This window comes from Hippocampus zosterae, chromosome 13 (assembly GCF_025434085.1).
Source record: "Hippocampus zosterae strain Florida chromosome 13, ASM2543408v3, whole genome shotgun sequence".
NCBI lineage: Eukaryota > Metazoa > Chordata > Actinopteri > Syngnathiformes > Syngnathidae > Hippocampus > Hippocampus zosterae.
The window spans coordinates 19,784,990-19,805,772 of NC_067463.1; the positions used below are offsets into that span (position 1 = coordinate 19,784,990).

Consider the following 20,783-nt stretch of genomic DNA (forward strand, 5'->3'; position numbering starts at 1 on the left):
ACTATGGCAACGGCTCCTCTTTCACACAATCTCTCACACTCGCGCGCACTTCGTTAACACACACAGATTAAGCTTTAAGTGTCACATCTTTGTCATACATCGCCATGCCGATGATAAAATTGAGGATGCCTTGCTGTGGAAAATGCGTTTGGAAACCCCTTAAAAAGTTATAGTTGTATTTTTGCAGCCCGTGTTCGCCCAACACCGCCCCCTGCTGACAAGTGCAGTCATTGCCGCAAAACCGAAGTGATTGGCTGTCCCACCGGAAATAGTTTGTGATGTCATCGCTTACCATTTCTTTGCTGCGATCTAGTGGACAAAGGCTGAACACCAACCCCTCGCTCGCTTTGTTCTGTAGACCTTGGAATTGTTTTTATTTTTGGGGGATTATTTTAAAGAGTTTCTTTATTACAATTCTCAGTATATGTTATATGATTTATCATGTTATTTGGGAAACGAATGAGTGCGAGAGACAAAAAAATGTTTAGTTCACGAAATCAAGGAGATAGGGATTCCTCGTCACGAGTGATGCTGAGCGAGCGGGCGGGGCCCGGATGGAGAGCAAGGTGCTGGCGGTCGCGTTCAACCCCCCCGGCCCCCGTTTTCCTGCCTGCTCGTCCGCCTGCTCCGTGTTCAGTGAGCGGGGACTCGACGATGTCTGAGGCCGGCCTGCACACGCACGCCGCCGCGAGCGGAGGATGAACGCGGCGGCTGACGTCGTCGTCGTCGTCGTCGTCGTCGTCTCATTTCGGCCTCTTGTCTGGCTCCGCCTCGACGGGAGCTCCGGCCCCGCTTCGACCGCTCGGTCTTCGTCTTTCGCCGCCATGTGACGCGCGGGCGTCATCCGGAGCGAAAATGACGAGCGAGGCGCAGGACGTGTCGCCCGACTTTGTGCTCATGCGCCTGGTCTCCGCCACCGAGGAGGACCGCCCCGATGCCGAGAGCGGCCCGGCGCCGCCTGGGGGGGTCGCGGTGGCCGGGCTGGCTCGCAAAGCGGCCCTGGAGCTCAGCCGAGACGCGGGCCTCGAGCGGAACAAAGCCCCGGCGACTCGCGGACCCGCCGCACCTGACGGCGACGGCCAAGCCCAGCCGCGTGCGGCTCCGAGGCCGCAGAGCTCCGCGCAGGCCCCGGGATGCGAGTTCGGCTCCGGTCTGCGGCCGCAGCTGCTGGTGTTCTCGGACCTCGTGCGCAAAGGGGACGGGATCCTGGAACTGAACCAGCACAGGACTCCCCTGGGCTTGGACCTACCGATGCCGGACCCCGGGGCAGGTTGCTCCAAGCCCGCCCTCGGGAATAGCACTCTGACCCTGGAAGAAATCCAGCAGCAGCTGCGGGATCAAATGGACGCAACCTGGGCGACGCGTCCTCCGGTCCCGCGGTCTGCGGAGCGGCGAGGATCCGCGGAAGTGCGCCGTGGACGCCGACTCCTGGCCGGCCCGCCCCAGCTGCCCTCGCCGTCGGGGGGCTGCGCCCCGCCGGCCGTCATCGACCCCAGATGGGCGTGCGCCGGCTGTGACCGAGAGGGACCTGTGTTGAAGCTGGCCCGGAGGTTCGGGGAGCTGGGGGTCGGCGCCGTGCCAAAGATGCTCCTCAAAGCGGGCGAGCTCCCGCGTTGCGCGTGTCAGGGGGCACACGCGCCAGGCGAGGAGCACGCCGATGACCCTGCCGTCACCAGCGACGCTCTGCTGGTTCTGGAAGGGCTCGGCAGCGACGACGTGGCCGGGCTGGGCCTGCAGGACCGGAGTCCGCACGACCGGGAGCCCAACAGACACTTTTTAGTCAGCGCCAAACCGGACCTCGGCGACGAAATAAGTTATTTCCGGGCGCAAGTGACGGTGGAGGAGGGGCTCTGCGGCGGGGGGTCCCCAGAGGTCGACCCGGATCCACAGGACTCCCCTCTGGTCCGCAGCCAGGCCTCCACCCCCCGCAGGAGGCCCGAGAAGTGTGCCAGTGCCCCGCGGAGCCCCTGCGGGGCGACCAAGACGCTGAGGGCGGCCGCCTCGTCCGCCAAATCCAAGAAGCGCTCATTGAGGGTCCGCCTGAGCAGGTTGTTCCGTGCCAAGAGCTGCAGCGGTTCCTTCCACCTACTGGACCGGGACCGCGCGACCCCTTTTGGTGGGCTGGCCGACGCGCACATGAGCGCATCGGGACCCGCGCTGGATTTGGACAGGTGAGCGCAGCCGCCTTCTTCATCATTCGCATCATTTTTGCCTTGACATCGGGCTGGAAAAGAAGCGCAAAGCCAATCGTGACAAAACTTTTCAAAATAAGATCGGATAAGAAAACCTTGATTGGTCTCATAATGGAGAAATTTGCAATCACCAGCAGCAAAAATTGATGGGGTGGGGGATGCACAAAATGTTGAACCCTTTCATGCCTAACCCATTAAGGAATAGCTAGAAAAATTCGATTTTGGGGAACTGAGATGTCCATTAACCCTTTGAACAAAATCCACAAAAATATTTTTGCCGTATCATGTTGTTTTAGATATTTGGCGTATTCCACTGATAAGCAAGATGTCGATGACATCTGAAAATGGGGGAAATCATATTTTAAACCTGCAGTCTCAAATTTGATTACAGATGATTGAATGTCATATAAAGAATGAGTTACATCATGAAAATGCACCGATCAAATAGGATACAAATGGCGTGATAGGCTTCAGAAAAAAAAAATGAACCGTACACGGTACAGAATGCAAAACAAAATATCAAATTATAAATCTATAAAGAAAGGAATTTTTTGAACCATTTACACATGTGCATATAAAATCTTAATGCCCGCACCTTACAACTAAAGAGAAAACAGTCTGCCCCCTAGCGAACAATCCATGAATTGCATTTTATTCAAAATATTCATTCCGTGTCTTTTAAGCATTCCCCCCCTCCCACATTTAAATGATCCTGCGGGCCTGATCAATCGTCCTCGGGGGTCGGTTTCGGCCCGCGGGCCGTATGTTTCACACAGTGGCATTCATGATGATTGTTGTTGTGTGTGCGTTTTTGGACTCGTTGCGGTTGCTCAGCGTGGATTGCGACGCGAGCGGCGGCAGGCTGAGCCGGGCCCACGCTGCGTTCTGCCCCGCCTCCCTCTCGTCCTTCGCTGGTAAGATCACCTGACGGGGCGCGCGCACACTCTGACCCCGATGCCGCCCACCGTCGGAGCCCAAAGTGCGCACCCGAGTCACCGTCCGTCTGTCCGTCCTCGGTGTCCGTGTGTCTCTCCCCCCCCCCTGAGTGCAGGCGAAACGGTGTCTCTGCTGGACGTGGACCTCTCTCGGCGAGGTACCGCCAACACGCCTCACCCGCCCACGCCACCGCCTCCGCCGCGGCGAAGTCTCAGCCTTTTAGGTACTCCCCCCCCCCCCCTCGTGCACTGTCATCGTCGTCTCTCACCCGCTTGGCGAGCTCGACTTCCCGTTTCTCTGTTTCTTGTCCGTCCGTACGTCTTCTCTGTCTGTCTCTGCTCATGTGGTTTCCCAATCCAGCGTCATCCCAAATTAGCAAACGGGGGTCTTGTCATACAATCAGATCATCTCACCACCCCCCCCCCCCACCCATAAATGTGTTCATATTTGATAATACGACGTGACGGCTATCGATGCGCTTTGACTGACTTCCTCCCTGTCCTCGCTTGCCACCTTCCTCCCTTCACGCCGCTCTCCTCGCGTCCACTTTGGCATCCCTTCGCATAAACCCCCCCACCCACCCCCCCTCCCGGCTCGCCGACCGCGTCAGACGGCATCTCGGGTCCCCAGTCGGGCGGTTTCCTGTTGAGCGTGATGGGCGCGTCCCTGCAGTCCCTCCCCCTGCCGCTCCCCCCTCCCGACCCTCCCTCGCACGGCACCATGCAGCACAGCCTCAGCCTCAATGGTAAGACGCAGTCAACAGATGCGATATGAGCCGCGGCGCCGCAGCTACGGGACGGGATGGGACCGAAATGGACAAGGAGAGGGTGGGGGGAAGAGATGAAGGGCGTCAGGACTTTCAAGCCTCGAGTGTGTTGTCCCCTTTTAGACGCTTTCCTGCGGGCGCTTCCTCACGTCAACCCGGCGCGGGCCGACCCGCCGCCCGCATCCAGGCAGGCGGCGCCGCCCGTCCTCTGCGCTCTCCGCAGGTCCGAAGCCGCCAACTTCACCGCCAGCCTGCGGGAGCTGGAGAAGGTAAGGCGTCCTCGCCTCGCCTCTCGGGCACGTGGACGAACGTTGCGTCGTGAAGATGAGAAATGCTTCGAGTGAGGCCAATCGTAAAACTCATTCGGTAGCGGCCAATTCTGGACCAAGTCTGAAAAGACGTTTCAAAACGTCTTTGGGAGTGAATGAGCTCTAAAGGGCGCAAAGTTGAAACGGAAAGATTTGGACAAGTCTTGAAACGCTGAACGGGTTGTCAAAAGAGTAGTCGATTCATTCCGTCGTGGACAAAAGCCGTCGGCAATGGACACTCCACATACTTATGGACTGCGCACAAGACGGCAACGCGCGCTGATGACAACAGAGGTCATCGAGGTCATGCAAAAAGCAGGACCCAAATAAATAAACACAGCGATCGTGATGGTCATTGGAAGAGGAAGAATGAAGTCAATCAAATACCAGAAGCGTTTCAAGACTCAAATTCGGTCAGTGTAAGTAAAAAAAAAAAAAAAACTCTCATCCATTCCCAAAGACGTTTTTCAACGTCTTTTCAGACACGGTCCAGAATTGGCCGGTACTGAATGAGTTCAATCTTCTCCGATTTCTGTCGTCATCCTCCGTTTGAGCAGATGACGAGGGACAACCGTTTTTTTGCCCATTTTTCAACGGACCCGGTAATCGATTTGTGTGAGCGTTTTCTGTGCTGGTCAATTTGAAAGCGTTTCCTGTTCTCCAATGAAAGGATGGCCGTTGAAATAACTGGGCGTGCGACCTGTGTGGGTCCGCAGTGCGGCTGGTACTGGGGTCCGATGAACTGGGAGGACGCGGAGATGAAGCTGAAGGGCAAACCTGACGGATCCTTCCTGGTCCGAGACAGCTCCGACCCGAGATACATCCTGAGCCTCAGCTTCCGCTCGCAGGGCGTCACGCACCACACGCGCATGGAGCACTACCGCGGTGAGACACGGCTAACGCGAAGTGCTGACGTCACCTCCTGACGTGGAACACTGCCCCCACCGCCCCGATTCGAACGCACCAAAAAAAAGGCCTTCTAACTAGTGCTGTCAGTTTAATTCGTAGTTATCGGCATTGATTTAAGACAATTTTAACTCGATTAATTTTTTTTAATCGCGAGATTAATGCGGCACCACGTCACGGCGGATGTTACGTTGCTCTAAGATCAGGAATTTCCAAACTTTTTGCCAAGGGGGCCAGATTTTATGTGGTAAAATGTCGGGGGGGCGACCTTGGCTGACATTCTTTACATTGAACAACAATATTGTTCAACAAATTTTAGTAAGCCAGTCTGTTTCACATTTCCATTTTTATTTTAATTTCAACAATCTTAAGAATTTCTTTTGGTTCATTTGAAACAGGAATTTGAAATATGACATATCAGTCAATATAAACACGGAGTGATGTCTTGTTAACTCGTGAGTGATGCCCTCTAGTGTCTAAATGCTATTACTCATTTAGTGAATGCTATTACTCATTTAGCCACTAGAGGGAAGCAGTACTCTATGAAACATCACTCACCAGTCTACGAGACCTCAGTCAATGCAACACGTGTTCCATTGCGCCCAACCTGCGGGCCAGACGGCACTGACTTTATGACAGGGGCCGAGGGCCGGATGAAATTCGACCGCGGGCCGGATTTGGCCCCCGGGCCGGACTTTGGACAAGACTGCTCTAAAATAATCAAATGTGCTCCCAAATTTGAATAACTGCTCCAAGTGAAAAATGTTCACGTCAAATTGAAAGTCGAAAATGTTGTTTCAGTCAACATTTGCATTTTTACACAAAGAAAACGGATCAGCGATTCCATGTCGACGACAGCACTAAAATGGGAATAATTGGAGAAAAAAGAAATCAAAGGAATTTTAGATCAGATTTAACTATGGCTAATCTGAGGTAACTATGAAATTGTACATTTGATCGGGATTAAATATTTTCGTCGTTTGACAGCACGAGTTCTAAAATGTCATTGCAATGTGGCGTTCGAACATGAAGTGCCAAGGTGAAGTTTGAACAGCACGCTAGCTTGAAGTTGGAATGTGATGATCGAACTTGTAACGTAACAAGCTAGCTGTGAGTTCCAACTTATTTCGTTTTAACATTTGAACGTATTGTTCTTTGAAACGACATGTTCAAATGGGATTTGCTAACATGGACTTGGAGTTTTAAAATCAAGCGGGAAGGTGACATTTGTGACGTGGCGACATCCTAAGGGGGGTCACAAAGAGCGAACATGAAGTGGACGTCAAGTTGTTCAAAATTCTCGCGTGGCATTCCGACAAGACTCTTTTCTTCCTGTGGACTTCTTCCATGAAGTAAACACTTTAGGTTGGAAATTGAAGTTTCTACTCAAAAATGCTAACGCGAAATTATAATAACGTGCTAACGTGGACTTCCAATGTGAAGTTGTGACTTTATCTGCTAACGTGCGGCCTCAGCTAGCATCGAGCGGTAACGCGAAACCGATCTAACCGAGCGCTAGCATACATTTCCAGCGCGGAGTTCGAATGTGACGATAAAGTTGTAACCTGACGTGAATTTCTATTGCTTAACTCAAGCGTTCACTTCAAGTTGTAACCCGAATGCCAAAGTGGAGTGCTAGCGAGGTCGAACAAGAATTTGGAAGTTGATGTTGCAATGCTAAGCGCTAATCGGGAGTTTTAGCGTCACGCTAGAGAGCCGCACGTCGGTCGTCAAGATGAATTCCTGACAATGACTAAACCGGAGCGCTAACACCAACTCTTACTCGTGAGTAAGAAAACAGTGACTGTCGTAATGAGTTTTTTTAGTGAAACGCTCCAAAAGTTCCGACCCAGTGCTAAGCCAACGCTTGCGTTTTTTTTAGGCACGTTCAGCTTGTGGTGTCACCCCAAGTTTGAGGACCGCTGCCACTCGGTAGTGGAGTTCATCGAGCGCGCCATCATGCACTCCAAAAATGGGAAGTTCCTCTACTTCCTGCGATCCAGAGTCCCAGGTACGCTAACTTTCACTTTCTGGGATTCGGACCTCCTTTGGCTTGGATTTGCGAGTTTGCGCTTGCGATGCTGTACGGAACTCAACTCACTTCATGAGAAGCGGTCCCCTATGTAAATAGTTTCACGGCGCTCCCAGTGGAACGTTTACTACGCCTACCCATAAAGAAGTCCAAAGCTCTCCTCCCTCCTAAAAAAAAAACTTTAAAAATTCATTGACAATTTTTTTTTATATACCCGGAGAAAATGTGAACACACGTGTAATAGACGGCCACTGAAATGCATTTTGGAAAATTATTTATTTACCGGTATGTTAACAAACCGGCGGCCCGGTAGTCCAGTGGTTAGCATGTCGGCTTCACAGTGCAGAGGTACCGGGTTCGATTTCAGCTCCGGCCTCCCTGTGTGGAGTTTGCATGTTCTCCCCGGCCCTGCGTGGGTTTTCTCCGGGTGCTCCGGTTTCCTCCCACATTCCGAAAACATGCGTGGCAGGCTGATTGAACACTCTAAATTGTCCCTAGGTGTGAGTGTGAGTGCGAATGGTTGTTCGTCTCTGTGTGCCCTGCGATTGGCTGGCGACCGATTCAGGGTGTCCCCCGCCTACTGCCCGGAGACAGCTGGGATAGGCTCCAGCACCCCCCCGCAACCCTAGTGAGGATCAAACGGCTCGGAAGATGAATGAATGAATGAATGTTAACAAACCTAGGGGGGGGGATTTTGGGGGGGGGGGGTGACCATGCGTATGTGCCTTTGCCGAACCGCGAGTGGACAACCGTTCAGTCATTGTAGAAAATCTCACATTCACACAAACCAACAAAAACACGTCTTCCAAATCGAGAGGGAGTTTTGCACGCAAAGATCCACAAAATTTGTCGCCATGTCTGGACATTGACCTGATTTTTGTCAAGGATAAAAATACAGTTCAAAGACAAAGACGTATTTATTTATTTTTTCAGGGTAGAGCGTTATTTGGCGTTACCGCCATAAAGTTGTGATATTTTGAGATCAACTTTTTTTTTTTTCCGTTTCTTGATGGGAATCTGGAAATGGGCTTGGAGAAGGTTAGGAAAAGTCAAAAAGAAAAGCAAACGTCAAATCCGGGCAACGGTCGGCTCTCTTTCGGCCGATCTTTCTGCAACGCGTCTGTCACATGAAATGGACTCTAGCGAGAGTTGCCAAAGACGACAGAGATGATTTCAATTTAGCACAAGAACCAATGATGTGACGTACGCGCAGCGCTCGCACACGACTAAATACGACTACGACTGGGTAACGTACTGCAACTTGTTCTTTTGCCATCCAAAGCCCGTTTGCATTGTTCTTGCTTCTATTTTGGGGGGGTCTCTCTTTCTCGGGCGCAGGCCTCCCTCCGACGCCGGTGCAGCTTTTGTATCCCGTGTCTCGCTTCAGCAACGTCAAGTCCCTGCAGCACCTCTGCAGATTCTGCATACGCCAAATCGTGCGCATCGATCACATCCAACAACTTCCACTGCCCAGGTGGGCTCACCGCAACCGCAGTCGGGTTTCCTGTTCAGGTTTCAGATTGTGCTTCCAAACCGGATTTGGCCCGGCTTTCGCGTGACAACCGGGGTCCCAAATAAAGCTTTGGGGATGGGGACGGTTTGGGGAGAGGGGGGGGGGGGTTCCAGCGAGGCTTTTATGTGTCTTGTGTTTGTGTGTGAGCGCAGGTCGCTGCTGTCCTACCTAAGTAAGTTTTATTACTACGACCCTGAGGAGGAGATGTACCTGTCCATCAGAAGCATCCGGGCGGCGCTCCGGGCGCACACGTAGCACAAACGACGCCGACGACGAACGACAGCAACACGTACGCAACGTCAAAGCAACTCACTCGTGATTGTGACGTGGCAAAAAAAAAAAAACTCAGCATCCAATACGTGAAGGATGTCGTTCCTTCACGTGCTTTCTTTTTATTTATTACTATTCGATATGGGGCGGCCCGGTAGTCCAGTGGTTAGCACGTCGGCTTAACAGTGCAGAGGTACCGGGTTCGATTCCAGCTCCGGCCTCCCTGTGTGGAGTTTGCATGTTCTCCCCGGGCTTGCGTGGGTTTTCTCCGGGTGCTCCGGTTTCCTCCCACATTCCAAAAACATGCATGGCAGGCTGATTGAACACTCTAAATTGTGTGAGTGTGAGCGTGAATGGTTGTTCGTCTCTGTGTGCCCTGCGATTGGCTGGCAACCGATTCAGGGTGTCCCCCGCCTACTGCCCGGAGACGGCTGGCATAGGCTCCAGCACCCCCCGCGACCCTAGTGAGGATCAAGCGGCTCGGAAGATGAATGAATGAACTATTCGATATGACTCTACTACAGGAAGGCCTTGAGACAGGAATCGAACCCATGACCTCCGCACTGTGAGGCGGACGGGCTAACCCGTCGCGCCCACCTTGTCCACATTTGAAATCGAAACGATCGAAAGTTGAATCCGTTCGTTTTTTTAAATCGTGAGAAACCATCCTGTGACATGAAACTTGAATTTTTTTTTACAGCATTTCCATTTCCTAGAATTAAAAAAAAATGTGCCCTTTTAAAATTGAGTTTGGAGACTTTTTGTTTTTTAATCAAAGAATTTATCTGCATTTTCAGGGAATACAGTTGCCGTGAACAGATAAAACGTCGTCCGTGTGGAAAAGTTGGACTCAAGAATTGTGTGTGTGAGCCATTTGATGTCATTCCTGGTTATTTTTTAAAGACAACCAAAACTATCCCAAATGTTGTTGTTTTTTTTCGTTGCAGACGAGACGTGCGTGTAACATTTGATTTTGGGGAGGGAAAAAAAAAAGGTTTTTTTTAAATAAAAAAAAAAACTTGATGTCTTGTAACTTTTAGGTGTTACTCGTATTTAACTCCTTCACTCCCAAAGACGTTTTTAAACGTCTTTTCAAACTTGGTCCAGAATTGGCTGCGATTGAATGAGTTTAATTATTTAATTCAAGAGAGGAAACGTGTGCCATTTTTTTTTTTTTTTTTTTTCTCTGAGCGCAGTAAAACAACGGATTCATAAAATTCAGTGTTTTTGACATTTGGGCTGCATAAAACAACTGTTGCTCTCTTGGAGCTTTTGTTTTCACTTCCAAATGCATGACATTGTGTGACATTCAACTTTTTTTTTTTTCTTCAGCTGTAATTTATTTGAGGGCAACCCCTCGCCCCGCAAATCACATCCTGTACCCTTCAACTTGAAAAAAGTAACCCGAGTTTCTTTTGTGACTCTTTCTGGCGCTGCTTCTAATTCAGGCCGCCGCGTGGAGACCCGAGCCAGCGCAACGAGCGTCGGCCGCAAGGAGGACACGCTGCCGCCGTCGCGGGTTCTCTCCGTTCTTGTTCTTCTCACCTCGGATGGCGTCGGTGAGAATTTCCGCTTGCGGACCAAACGGCAGACGGACGGACCCAAAGTGCTTTTTGCTTTGTTTGGAGCATTCCTCCCTTTTCTCTCCGGCCTTCTCGTTCTCTCTTGCTGTCCAGTGAGACGACGATGGCTTCGGGATGCTCTCGGGGCAGACACACACACACACACACACGCGCGCACACACGTTTTTGGTTCATGCCGTGTTTGTTGTCTCGAAACACTCTCAGTAGCTCCTGAAAAGTTTGAACAATAATCAGGCCCTGCCAACAGTTTCACCCATCAGCATGAAATCGGGTGCACGGGTTTATCAGAACAGGACGCACCAAAAGGTCAAAAGGGCGCTTGGTCAGAATTGAACAGGAAGCTGCCATTTTGGGGGTCACCCTTGACATTTGTCAACAACACCAGCAACAACAACAACAAATTGTCCGATTTTGGAATGACTTCGCCATTTGGAAGAGACGCGCAAACGCAGCGCAACGCGTTGCAACGCATTCTGGGATGTTATGGTTACCGGCGACGGATTCTCCAAATAGGAAATAGGACTCGAGCTTTCCCCGGGGAGATCATGCGAGTGGAAATAAGCGCTTTCAGACTCATCGGTACGAAAGTCAAGACTACAACATGGACGGGGACTCATTGCTAAGGTTGTTTTGCAGATTTTGACCTCTGCCTGATGTCATTGTTTGATTCCCGTCGTGCCACATGCGTGTGCGAGTCTGCCCCGACTTCATCCAAATGTATGAAGATGTGTTGATGCTCATTGTGTTTCTCACAAGATGGACGCTCTTTTTGTAAATCAGCATAAAAGCAAAAATCAAAAAAGGCAAACTTGTGGCGCCTACTTTTTTTCATTCCACTTTTACCTCACCTCAACAACAACAAAAACTTTTTTTTCACAATCAGAAAAAAAACCCACCTTTTTGTATCGATGAGGTAAGGAAGTGCATTGCAGACACACACCTCAAGAAAACATTTTAAAAAGTTCAGTATCGGGTTCTGACGCGATACATTTTACATTTTGATTTCACGCTGTGACAGGATAAATCTCACGTGTATAGTTTAGTATCAAGTTATAATGTGATGAATTTCACGTTTCAACGTGATAAATGTAATATGAAATTACATTTGAGGTGATACGTTTTTTATGTACTCGTTTATCAAGTTCCAACGCGATATTTTTCACTCCCAAAACAAATGAACACGTGCGGAGCCCTGTGTGAGTCTGCGGTCTTCTTTTTGAGTCCTATAAATGCTCGCTATGTTTGGAACTCTATAAATAGTAACCCCCCCCCACCCCCCCTTCCACACACACACACTCGTGCTTCATAATACAGTATTTCAGATTTAAAAAGAAGACGCATACACCTACATGTACATGGGGCTGACCTGAATCGAAGGAATTGGTTGATTTTGTTTTGCCAAATGCAGAAATCAAATGTTTAACGTTTTAATGTGATCACTGAAATAATGCGATAAATAAACAACTATTGGGATTGGAACAGTGACATTCTTTCTTTAAAAATACATTTATTCCTACAATATTCTGATAGTGCCAATGTTTTTTTTTTTTTTTGGTGCGTGTGTGTGTGTGTTGCAGAATTTTTGAACTCGTGTGGATGATTGACCGACAGCTTTGTCACATTGTTCGTACCGTTACGCCCCCCCCCACACACACCCCACATCTCCTATTGGACGTTGGTCGCGTCATTCAAGTCAAGTCAAGTCAAGTCAACAGTATTTATAGAGCACTTTCAAACAGCCATCGCTGCATACAAAGTGCTGTACATGGAGCGATTTAACATATACAATAAACAGTAAGACGAATCAGTAATAAGTAATAAGTAATAAGGCGGTAGAAAGCACCAAGCAGTAAAACCAATAGCAAATCTAAGTCATGCTGAGTCAAACGCCAAAGAATACAAGTGAGTTTTGAGGAGGGATTTAAAGATGGGCAGCGAGGAGGCTTGCCGAATGTTCAGTGGGAGGTCATTCCAGAGAGATGGACCAGCAACAGAAAAGGCTCGATCCCCTCTGAGCCTCAGTTTAGTTCTTGGTACGTCTAGCAAAGACTGGTCCACAGACCTGAGGCGCCGGGCAGGGGTGTAGGGGCGTATGAGCTCAGAGAGGTAAGGTGGCGCGAGATTATTCAGAGATTTGAAAACAAAGAGGAGGATCTTAAAAATAATTCTAAAATGAATGGGGAGCCAGTGAAGGGATGCCAAAGTAGGAGTTATATGCTCCCTCTTACGAGTACCAGTCAAGAGGCGAGCAGCGGCATTCTGTACCAGCTGAAGGCGCTTGATGGAGGACTGGCTGACTCCAAAGTACAGGGCGTTGCAGTAATCGAGCCGGGATGTGACAAAGGCATGAATTACTGTCTCAAAGTGTTCATGTGAGAGGAAAGGTTTTATTTTGGCCAGCTGTCTAAGGTGAAAGAAGCTGGATTTAACAACGGCACCAATTTGCCGATCGAGTTTGAAATCACTGTCCAGTTTAAGTCCCAATTCAAACGTGACTCCTGCTCTAATAGGTGGTACATTCACGCGGAAAAACGTCCATTGAACCCAATTTCTCTTGGCGCCATTGGTAGCCACTTCGATCGATTGACGTCCCCCAAAAATACGTCTTCGATTGGACGCAGCGACTCTCAATCATGGCAATGTTTAAATGCGACTGGCCGCTTTTGCCGCCAATCGAGTTCACTCTGAGCGCTGATTGGCGCAGGGGGGAGCGGGCGGATTCCTCCCCGGGGCTCGCTGCGTTTCGAGGCTGTACGGACAGCGAATGTCGTCATGAGCGGTGGGTAGGAATTCAAACATTGGCGTTTATATTACCTTCTACTTGGTAAAACATGACATTTGCGTGGCGCGCCACCATTCGGCGGCCAGTGGACGGATATTAAAAGCGGGCTGCGGCGGCTCGCGTCAAGCCCGAAGCCGCCTCACTTCCTGAATTGGCTTTCCCTTTTCTCTTTTGCCATCGAAGAGTTTAACTCGCTAACTACGCGGATGCTAGCGGCTCCGAGCTAGCTTGGATATGCTAACGTGTTAAGATAAAATAAGCCAAACTTGTCTCTCCCTTCTCCCAACAAAGCATTCACCTCGTGTATTGGGGCTTGTTGTGCGCGTTCAAGCGAAACTTCACGCGAATTAAATCGGCTTAGATTAGCTGTTAGCTACCTGCTGCTGCTGCTTGTACAGTATTTGGGCTCGTGTGTGTGTGTGTGAGGACAGTGTGCTAACGGCGTTAGCACAAACAAACCGGACAATCCAGCCGGACGATGTTGGAGAATTTTGCAAGTGAAAATGATGATACGTGAAGTGGTGTCAATGCTGCAAGTGCCCAATTTCAGTGCTTGTTACTTCTACTACATCACGTGGACTGTTTTACGGCAAATGCGGTTATACGCTTGGAAATGTTTCTTGAGAAATCTTTTTGCTGTCTGACCTTCCTGCTCCCTTTCCTCAGTCGCATTCGATTCTTTAGCCATTGGCCACGTGATTCGATGAATGATGGTCAAGATACTTGGACCACCCCCCCCCCCTCCTCTCATAATGTAGTCATTTTCGCTCATAATCGTAACGAGGGGGAAAGCCCATTCATTTCCCGACAGCCCGCTGCACCGGCTTTCTAAACAAGACTTTGTAAACTTGCATGGGGAAATCGCTTCATTTTATTCTTGCTGGAACCCACTGACCGAGCTAATGGTGGCGGCGGCGCCCTAAAAATACGCTTCTTGGAGAATGCTCAAGACATCGACAAAAACGATTCCGATTCTGACAAACGGCGTCATTGCAAACATGTGAGTTGCACAATATCCATACGTCGACCTTTGACCTCTGCAGATAAATGATCCCACCTACTCATTGCATCCATTACGCTCTTGCCTCTGCACAGTTCTAATCGCGGTCAAGACGAGCAATTGTTCTGACACTTTGACAAGTGCACTTCAGAAATGACCCCACCTGCTTTCTCCCCCGGCCTCTTTACTTTCCTGCCGTACTTCCGTCAGACCTGCTTTTTTTTTCTACACACCTCCTTACATCCTTGTCGACTTTGCTGCATTCTTTCCTTCCTTTTTTCCACATGTCCCAACAGTACATCATCTCTTTTTTTTGTTGCTTCACTTTTTGTATGTGTGTGTGTGTGTTTGGCATCTTCCCCATCTGCCCCCACCCCGTCCCTTTTTTTTTTCTTATAGATTCTAATTATTTCCCAATACCTGGAAGTGGGGGGAAAGAGTGCACCGGTTTTTGACCCCCAGTACTTGTGTCTTAAACGTGAGCACTCACAGGCCACAATATTAAGTACACCTTCCTTCCGCATCATTCGCAAAGCAATGCAAGACAGTATTTTATCGTGTCAGGTGATCCCCGCGATCGGAATATTGCAAACGACTCTGTGTGACGACAGAAGCACAATAAAAAAAATGTACAGTTCCAAGCCAATCAGAATGGCTGATCTTTAGGGCGAAATTCTCTTTCGGGCCGTCTCGAGGTTGCGTTTTGGTGTTGCTAAGCGGCAACGCCCTCCCGCTCGGTCAAGTGCAACGCGCGTGTCTTTATCCTCGCCGATGTGTCACGGCGGGGCTGCCTTCCGAACCCACGCGGGGGGAGTGGAAAACGGCAACAAAGGCGGCCAAAAACGTCAAGTAATAGTTTTCCCCGCACTCGAAAGGTGATTCTGCCAGCACGCTTTTAGAGTGGCTCCACAAAGGTGTTGTGCGCGAGATCAAGCGTGACACTCCGTTGCTTAGTTGATGACATGTGCGTGTGTGTGTCGTAGATTTAAAGGACAATATGGCCACCGTTGTCGCTGTCAGTCCCAGTGAATATCTCCAGCCCGCGAGCGCCACCGCACAGGTGAGGCAACCGTGACCGCAGAGGTGCAGAGAGAGAGCGAGACAAAATCCTCCAAGTTTGCATCTCGACCACTGAAAATCCGTCCGTCTGCGCGTACAGGCAGAGGGTCAGCCGTCCCCTCTGGCCCTGCTGGCCGCCACCTGCAGTAAGATCGGACCCCCCGCTGCCCAGGCCCCCGCCGCCTCGCCGCCGACCCAGCCGCAGCCTCGCCGCCTCCTCCCCATCAAGCCGGCCCCCATCGCGCCGGCGCCCCCCAAGAACCTGGGCTTCCTCCAAGCCAAGGGCAACGTGATCCAGCTGCCGGCCGGCCTGGGCCCCGGCGCGCCCGGCGGCCCCATCGTGCTCACCATACAGCAGAGCCCCGGATGCTCCGGCCCCCAGAGCCCCGCCAACATCCAGTACCAGGTCATGCCGCAGATCCCGGGCGCCCAGACTATCCAGGTCATGCCGCAGGGGGGCCAGATCCAGCTCATCCCGGGCACCAACCAGGCCTTCATCACCACCCCCGTGTCCGTGCCGGCCCAGGCGGCCGCCGCCCCCGTCGCCGCCCCCTTCCCGCCGCAAAAGACGGTCGCCATTAAACCTTCGCCCAAAACGAGAAAGTTGAGCGCTGCCGCCAACGCGGTACAGCTGCCCGGCGGGCTCGCGCTGCCGCTCAACGTGGCGACGGGGGAGGTGGGCGGGGCTCAGATCGTCACCGAGGCCGCGGCGGCGCACGCCGTCGTGGGCAAGTCTCGACGAGGCAGGAAGAAGAAAGCGACGCCAGACGCGCAAGCGGCGGCGCCGCCGCCGCCCCCTCAGGCTCCTTCGCCACCCCCGGAGCAATTGGAGACCATTTTGATCGAAACTGCAGACAACATCATTCAGGTTGGGAAACCATTGCACATACTCATTACTCCCAAAGACGTTTTGAAACGTCTTTTCAGACTTGGTCGAGAATTGGCTGATACCAGCCTGACTTTGAGGCGTCGGTACTCGCAGCGGCGGCCGATACCGGCGCTGGCCTCCTCCTTGTCGCCGTTTTAGAATCGGTAACTAGAAATGAGAAGATTAAAAACTGCCATTCATTCAATGCTAATGGAAAAAAAACCTCTTTAGGATATGTCGGTCTTTCGTTGAAATGATCTGTCATTATCTGTTTGCGGGGGCTGGCGCTTGCGCATCAAAAGTGGTATCGACGACAACTCAAAAGATTTGAACGGCAGAGCTGACCTCGCGTTGGCTTTTGCGTCCGCAGGCGGGGAACAACCTGCTGATCGTGCAGAGTCCCGGCCAGCCGGCGGTCGTTCAGCAGGTGCAGCTGGTGTCCTCCAAGCAGGAGCCTCCCGCGGTCCAGATCCCCCAGCAGGCTTTGAAGGTGGTGCAGGCCGCCTCCGCCTCGCTGCCGCCTGTCCCGCAGAGGCAGTCGCCCGCGCCCTCCGGCCTGCAGGTGCCGTCGCCGGACGCGGTGCCAACGCAGGTGGGTCAACCCGACCCTCTCGTCCCGATTGGCAATTCAATATGAATTGATGATGAACAGCCGCTTGGTTTCTCTGCTGCTGCAACCAAAATGTCGATCGGCAAAAATGGGATTCGCTGCGCGGAACTATCAAGTCGCCGTTGTTTGAAAACCATCGCAAGCAAATGTGAACATGCAATCAAATTGCTCCTTGTCATTCTGGTTTCATTTATTTATTGAGTAGAGTTTGATTTTGGTTTTTGTTGTTAAGACCAGCCGGTGACCCTGAACTTTTTGTTTGTTTTTGACAGCGAAACAGGTCTATTGTCAACGTTCTTTTTTCAAATCGTTTTATTTCGATCCTTTTCTGTGCAAGTGTTTTTTTTTTTTCTTTCCCCGTGCCTCCTCATTCCTTTTTCCCGCAAACGGTCTCCTTCCGTCAGATCTTTTTTAAGACTGGAGCCGGCGAGTGGCGATCGGTGCAACTGCAGGACGCCGTCTCCACGGCGACGACCCCCACCACTCCCGTGGCCACCCCGGCCTCGTCGCCCCCTCCCGCCTCCGTGGCCAAGAAGGCGCCGACGGGCGGCAGGAAGGAGCGCACCCTGGCCAAGATCGCGCCGGCGGGCGGGATGATGGCGCTGAACACGTCGCAGCTGCCGTCGGCGACGCAGGCGGTGCAGACCATCAGCATCAACGGCGTCCAAGTGCAGGGAGTTCCCGTCACCATCACCAACGCCGGAGGTGCGCCCGGGGAGACTTTTGTTTGTTCGGGTCGGGCAAATTCTGGTGCTGAAATTTGATCTTTGAAACGATGTAGAGGGATAGAAAAATTTCCCGCTTTGCAAAATGCGAACAAAAGCCAACGTTCAATTGAGGCCGACCCTCCAAATATCACGGCCATACTCGCCAGCTAACGTGTTCGTCTTTTGTTTTGTTTTTGTCAGGCCAGCAGCATTTGACGGTGCAGACCATGCAGGGCGGCGGTCTCCAGCTGGCGGGCGTGGCGACTCACGTGGACCAGACGCTCACCCTGGAACTTCCCGGGCACGCCGGCGAGAAGAAGAGACGCATGGCCTGCACGTGCCCCAACTGTAAAGACGCTGAGAAAAGGTAGCATGCGGCACCTAGCGTGGAGTGCTAACACGGGGCCCCGGCCATCCTTACCGGCTCACTTCGTTTTTGTAAGATTAAGAATAAAATAGCGTCTCTCTCTCTCTCTAAAATCCAGCAGCTGTTACAATGCAATTGTGTAGATTTCCAATTGACTGTCATTAATTTGTTGGCTAGCAAATTAGCAAAAGCTAGCACATCCTATTGAGACAAGGAAGGCAAATGGCGTAACCCGGGGGTTTCCGGGGGCCATTTGCGGCCCGCCGTCCATCTTTCCGCGGCCCGTGAGGTGACCAAAAAATATATACACTGTATATCTCTACATAATGCTAAAAATGATATTTGACATGGGCCACAAGGTTAGTAAAAAAAAAAAAACTCAACTGTATTTCAAACAGCCATCGCTGCATCCAAAGTGCTGTACATGGAGCAATTTAACATATCCAACAAACAGTGAAGCAAATCGGTAATAAAGACGACAGAAAGCACTGAACAGCAAAACCAAGAGCGACTTTTCTCTACGTTCGAAGATGATAATTAGGATTCAAACACAGTTGATCTTCAAAAATACCTTTGTGAATCAAGGTCAATCCATTTTAGAAGACAAAATTGTTTATTCCACTTAGTGCTCCATGGCCAATTGACGAAGACAACGCATGAATGATCCTCGATAATAATAATAGGGAGTGTTCAACGGGGCGGGTTCTAACGCTGTCTCCCGCAGGCCGGGCGACGTGGGCAAGCGGAAGCACATCTGTCACTTTCCCGGCTGCGAGAAGACCTTCCGCAAGACCTCGCTGCTGCGCGCGCACGTCCGCCTGCACACGGGCGAGCGGCCGTTCGTCTGCAACTGGGTTTTTTGCGGCAAGCGTTTCACGCGGAGCGACGAGCTGCAGCGGCACGCCAGGACGCATACGGGTACAACGCTCGCACGCCACGCCGCCGCTCGTCTCGGGATGGAGTGGGGGCGGGGGGGTCGCATAGAAATACGGAATGAGCACTCGAAGTGCCTCTAAAATTCCCCACAGCAAATCAATTCAGAAAAAAAAATAAAAACAATTGATCCAGACATGACCTGTTCCGCTGGCCCCACTGCTTTTCTCACCAATCATCTTCCATGTGTGCGAGTGACGTCGAGCTGCTCATTTTGAAGCATTGAGCTCTTGGGATTTTGGCTTGCCCCAAAAACCTTTGAACTGTAAACTTATTGGCCAATCGGAGGAGTTGGTTCCCCGAGTAGAAGATGAAATTGATGAATTTCGGGGAACAATGAGGAAAAACGGACTCGAAATCAAGGGTGTTTTCGACCACATTTTCTGAAGGCGCTGTCACACAAAAGGTCTTTGTTTCCTTTTTGTGTGTGTGTGTGCAAACTATCTAATCTGGGTGTGTGTGTGTGTGTGTGTGTGTGTGTGTAGGAGACAAACGCTTTGAGTGCAACCAATGTCAGAAGCGCTTCATGAGGAGCGACCATCTGAACAAGCATTACAAGACCCACATAAACACCAAGAACCTGTAAGAAAGCAACAAGACTCCACACTGAAAAGCTGGAGTTTGTCACTTGTCCCATAATGGGACCCCCGCCCACCTCCTCCTCTTCCTCAACAACAACAACAACAAAAGCCTCTCTGGTGGGTTGTGTCGCACCATTTTCAAAGAAAAAGTGGACTGGAGAGAACGCCTCCAACTTATTTATGACCCAGTGGCCTCCATTTTGTGTCCTTTTCCCGAAACGGCCACCGTTTGGTTTGCCGCCACCGGTGTGCGCTTACCTCTCCGAGGGTTAGCGGTTTTAACGCTTGTTTTTACATTGACATTTGCCGCTTACTTCTGCTAAGTTGACACCCAGAGTTTCCCCGCCAAGGTCGTGTTGAGGCAACAGTAGAGCCGGAATCTACTCGCAGAATTCAGCGCAGGACAGAGATTTGCAGTTGAGATGAGTTCCAGATACCCAAAAATACCAGATACCAGAAATAACCAACGCTGCATTGGATGCCGGCTCGAGTGTTTACGATCTCTAAGACGCCAGTTTTACCGAATCCTTTGTCAAAGGGGGCTTTTCTTTCACCTCTTAGTCTCACGCCAGTATTATGTACAGTACATTGTTCCATATGACATTTTAAACCGCTTTGTAACCGCATTAAGCTATTAATCATTTCTACCGCAGTGACGCGACAGTCGCACCGCGGGATGCAACCTTGCCGTGTGAGAGCGTGAAATCCACGTCAGAGCACTTGTTGCTACTTTCACGCAGACCTGGTTCAGAGAGACGAAGCCCCCCAAAAGTCGAGCTGGGGCCAACTTGGCTGTGAAATGGGTGCGCGAAAGGAGAGCGGCAGAGCCTGCTGGCATTATTTATGTTTGTCCACTCCCTCAATGCTGTAGTGAAGGAGAAGGATGTTGTACAGTGTGTTGAAATAGATGTGTGACATTGTATATTTGCTTCATTACTGCGTTGTCAAAGATCTCTAGAGACCCTTTTCTATCATAATAATAAAAGATGCCTTAGACAGCGATTTAAAATAACCTTCCTTTGTCTTTTAATTTATCTTCCTTGCTAACCTCCCATGCGCCCATTTGACCAGTCTCCAAATACACATTTAATATGAATAGTCTCATTTTTAACCCTTTCCCGTTGCTCGATTGTGCTTCAGGAGAAGCCAGTTTATTTTATACTGTGTATAAATAAATAAGAATATATGAAAGTGGTGTATGTGGTGAAACTTTTTTTCTGATGGTCTATGATAGCTCTTTGGTTGGAAATACAAATGTACATGAAAAAACACCCCCCAATTATTCCTTGAAAGTCCGCGTCTTCGAGCGCGGCGCTTGACTGGATGATAAAACGTCATCAGTGAGCGACAGATTTCCGCCAAAGGAACGA

General features: G+C 50.6%; 2 protein-coding genes across 6 annotated transcripts; both read left to right on the forward strand.

The window, feature by feature from the left end:
• The first annotated feature begins 185 nt into the window (after positions 1-185).
• On the forward strand, positions 186-10,488 carry socs7 (suppressor of cytokine signaling 7). Of its 2 annotated transcripts, XM_052083259.1 has the most exons (10): positions 186-2,171; positions 3,027-3,106; positions 3,244-3,351; positions 3,739-3,873; positions 4,018-4,163; positions 4,919-5,087; positions 6,991-7,119; positions 8,479-8,614; positions 8,806-8,942; positions 10,372-10,488. In XM_052083259.1, the coding sequence occupies exons 1-9, from the start codon at positions 856-858 to the stop codon at positions 8,906-8,908; spliced, it is 2,322 nt and encodes a 773-aa protein (XP_051939219.1). In that variant the 5' UTR covers positions 186-855; the 3' UTR covers positions 8,909-8,942; positions 10,372-10,488. The 2 variants fall into 2 exon arrangements, with proteins under 2 accessions (XP_051939219.1, XP_051939220.1); XM_052083260.1 differs by lacking the exons at positions 3,739-3,873; positions 10,372-10,488 and having other exon boundaries at positions 593-2,171.
• A 2,678-nt stretch (positions 10,489-13,166) lies between these two features.
• On the forward strand, positions 13,167-20,604 carry sp2 (sp2 transcription factor). 4 transcript variants are annotated; one of them, XM_052083290.1, is made up of 8 exons: positions 13,167-13,285; positions 15,272-15,348; positions 15,448-16,215; positions 16,586-16,807; positions 17,230-17,530; positions 17,734-17,899; positions 18,624-18,817; positions 19,318-20,604. In XM_052083290.1, the coding sequence occupies exons 1-8, from the start codon at positions 13,279-13,281 to the stop codon at positions 19,416-19,418; spliced, it is 1,836 nt and encodes a 611-aa protein (XP_051939250.1). In that variant the 5' UTR covers positions 13,167-13,278; the 3' UTR covers positions 19,419-20,604. The 4 variants fall into 4 exon arrangements, with proteins under 4 accessions (XP_051939250.1, XP_051939251.1, XP_051939252.1 ...); XM_052083291.1 differs by having other exon boundaries at positions 13,239-14,288; XM_052083292.1 differs by lacking the exon at positions 13,167-13,285 and adding an exon at positions 14,648-15,163.
• Positions 20,605-20,783: the final 179 nt, after the last annotated feature.

Bases quoted from the DNA above. Each gene is read 5' to 3' on its own strand.
- socs7 (XM_052083259.1), top strand. From the start codon at position 856: ATGACGAGCGAGGCGCAGGACGTGTCGCCCGACTTTGTGCTCATGCGC. The intron at 2,172-3,026 runs GTGAGCGCAGCC...GCGGTTGCTCAG, and splicing joins CCCGCGCTGGATTTGGACAG to CGTGGATTGCGACGCGAGCG. The intron at 8,615-8,805 runs GTGGGCTCACCG...GTGTGAGCGCAG, and splicing joins CAACAACTTCCACTGCCCAG to GTCGCTGCTGTCCTACCTAA.
- sp2 (XM_052083290.1), top strand. The intron at 17,900-18,623 runs GTAGCATGCGGC...TGTCTCCCGCAG, and splicing joins TGTAAAGACGCTGAGAAAAG to GCCGGGCGACGTGGGCAAGC. The intron at 18,818-19,317 runs GTACAACGCTCG...GTGTGTGTGTAG, and splicing joins GCACGCCAGGACGCATACGG to GAGACAAACGCTTTGAGTGC.